This window comes from Austrofundulus limnaeus, unplaced genomic scaffold (genome assembly GCF_001266775.1).
Source record: "Austrofundulus limnaeus strain Quisiro unplaced genomic scaffold, Austrofundulus_limnaeus-1.0 Scaffold551, whole genome shotgun sequence".
NCBI lineage: Eukaryota > Metazoa > Chordata > Actinopteri > Cyprinodontiformes > Rivulidae > Austrofundulus > Austrofundulus limnaeus.
In genome coordinates, this window is record NW_013952953.1 from 166,450 (window position 1) to 167,731 (window position 1,282).

The 1,282-nt window shown below is 47.9% G+C and overlaps 1 protein-coding gene across 1 annotated transcript in view; it reads right to left on the minus strand.

The window, feature by feature from the left end:
• Positions 1-1,282, minus strand: part of LOC106530716 (dystrophin) — a gene marked incomplete at its 3' end in the record, with an annotated part of 355,898 nt that overhangs the window by 157,142 nt on the left and 197,474 nt on the right. The window contains 2 exon segments of the mRNA XM_014026406.1: positions 482-562; positions 678-770. Of these exon segments, the coding sequence (XP_013881860.1) occupies positions 482-562; positions 678-770 (174 nt within the window).

Sequence of the window (1,282 nt, forward strand, 5' to 3'; positions counted from 1 at the left end):
AAAAAATTCTCCGGTCGGGCCGCAATGCATTATGGGATATGGAGGGCCGGGAAGGATCCATCGGACCTGTCCTTCAAATCACGGAAGAGGAAGGACGTATTTGTCGGCCGCATCGGAGGAGTCTTCGGTTTGGGACGTCCTTCATCGCGGCGCTGTGACGTATGCGGCCGACGAATTCGGCCTTCGGAGGACCCGTCCTGCTGTTTTGGACACAGCCTTAGTCTCACGTCTTCATCTGCTTCCAGCTGAAGACTGGTGGGACTGATACAAACCTGTAAAGCTGTTAGCAGACTTTGAGCTGGTAAACCCTAATTTAGCAGAAGCTAACTGGTACGTTAATGGTTTTCAAGGCGAGTTAAAAAGCTAATACGCTAAATGAAAACTTAGTTCTGCTTTTAGCTGTTTACTGAACCATACCCACCATTGCACAAACACAAAACACCATCATGAGTCACAACAATGTGTGTGTGTCTGCGCTCACATTGTTCTTCTGCAGGATCTGCAGAGCACGGTTGACATTGTTGAGCGAGTGAACACGAGTGAAGCCTTTCTCCAGTCTCACCTGCACACAAACAGACAGAGGAGGAAAACACAGACCTCACTCAGGGGCATCCTTGAGCTCTACAAAGAGTCGTATTACAATAAAAGTGAAAGTGTGTGTGTGTGTGTGTGTGTACCAGCTCGTGTCCTGTGAGTCCCTCCAGCAGCTCCAGCAGGCGGCGTCCATTACACAGATCAGAGAACAGATCCTCCACAGGTGTTTTCCCTGTCTGAAGACACAATCAGACACTTCACCACTCTGACATTTTCACACACTCTTCAAGATCAGATGTGTCGTCACGTGGCTGCAACAATCACAACCRTTATTAGCACTGCTCTAAAGATGTTTGCTTGTTCCGAACAAAAAGTAAAAGTTCAATCTGTACGCCTCGTGAGCGAAAACATCAGGCGAGCAGCGTTGAGCACAGGGAGGCGTCTACTAAAGTAATCACAAACCAGCCTTCCGTTAAATGCGGAGATAACAATTTATACCCAGGAGCTTGTTTTCTATCAGTGTTGACAGAGTCTGGGGTTCCAAAACCAGCAGCTGGTTCACATCGCGCCCCGCCGCAGGCTGAAGACAGCGTGAGGTTTCTTTTTCTGAGCGTTCACAGCTGAAGTGCCAGGGAAAAAGGAGGAGCTGTCAGGCTTTATCACAGAACAAAAGCTGGATCTTTTATTTATTTGTTCTATTAACAGATCTCACTGTCGCAGCTGAAACCTCTTTGGAGTCAAAACGTCA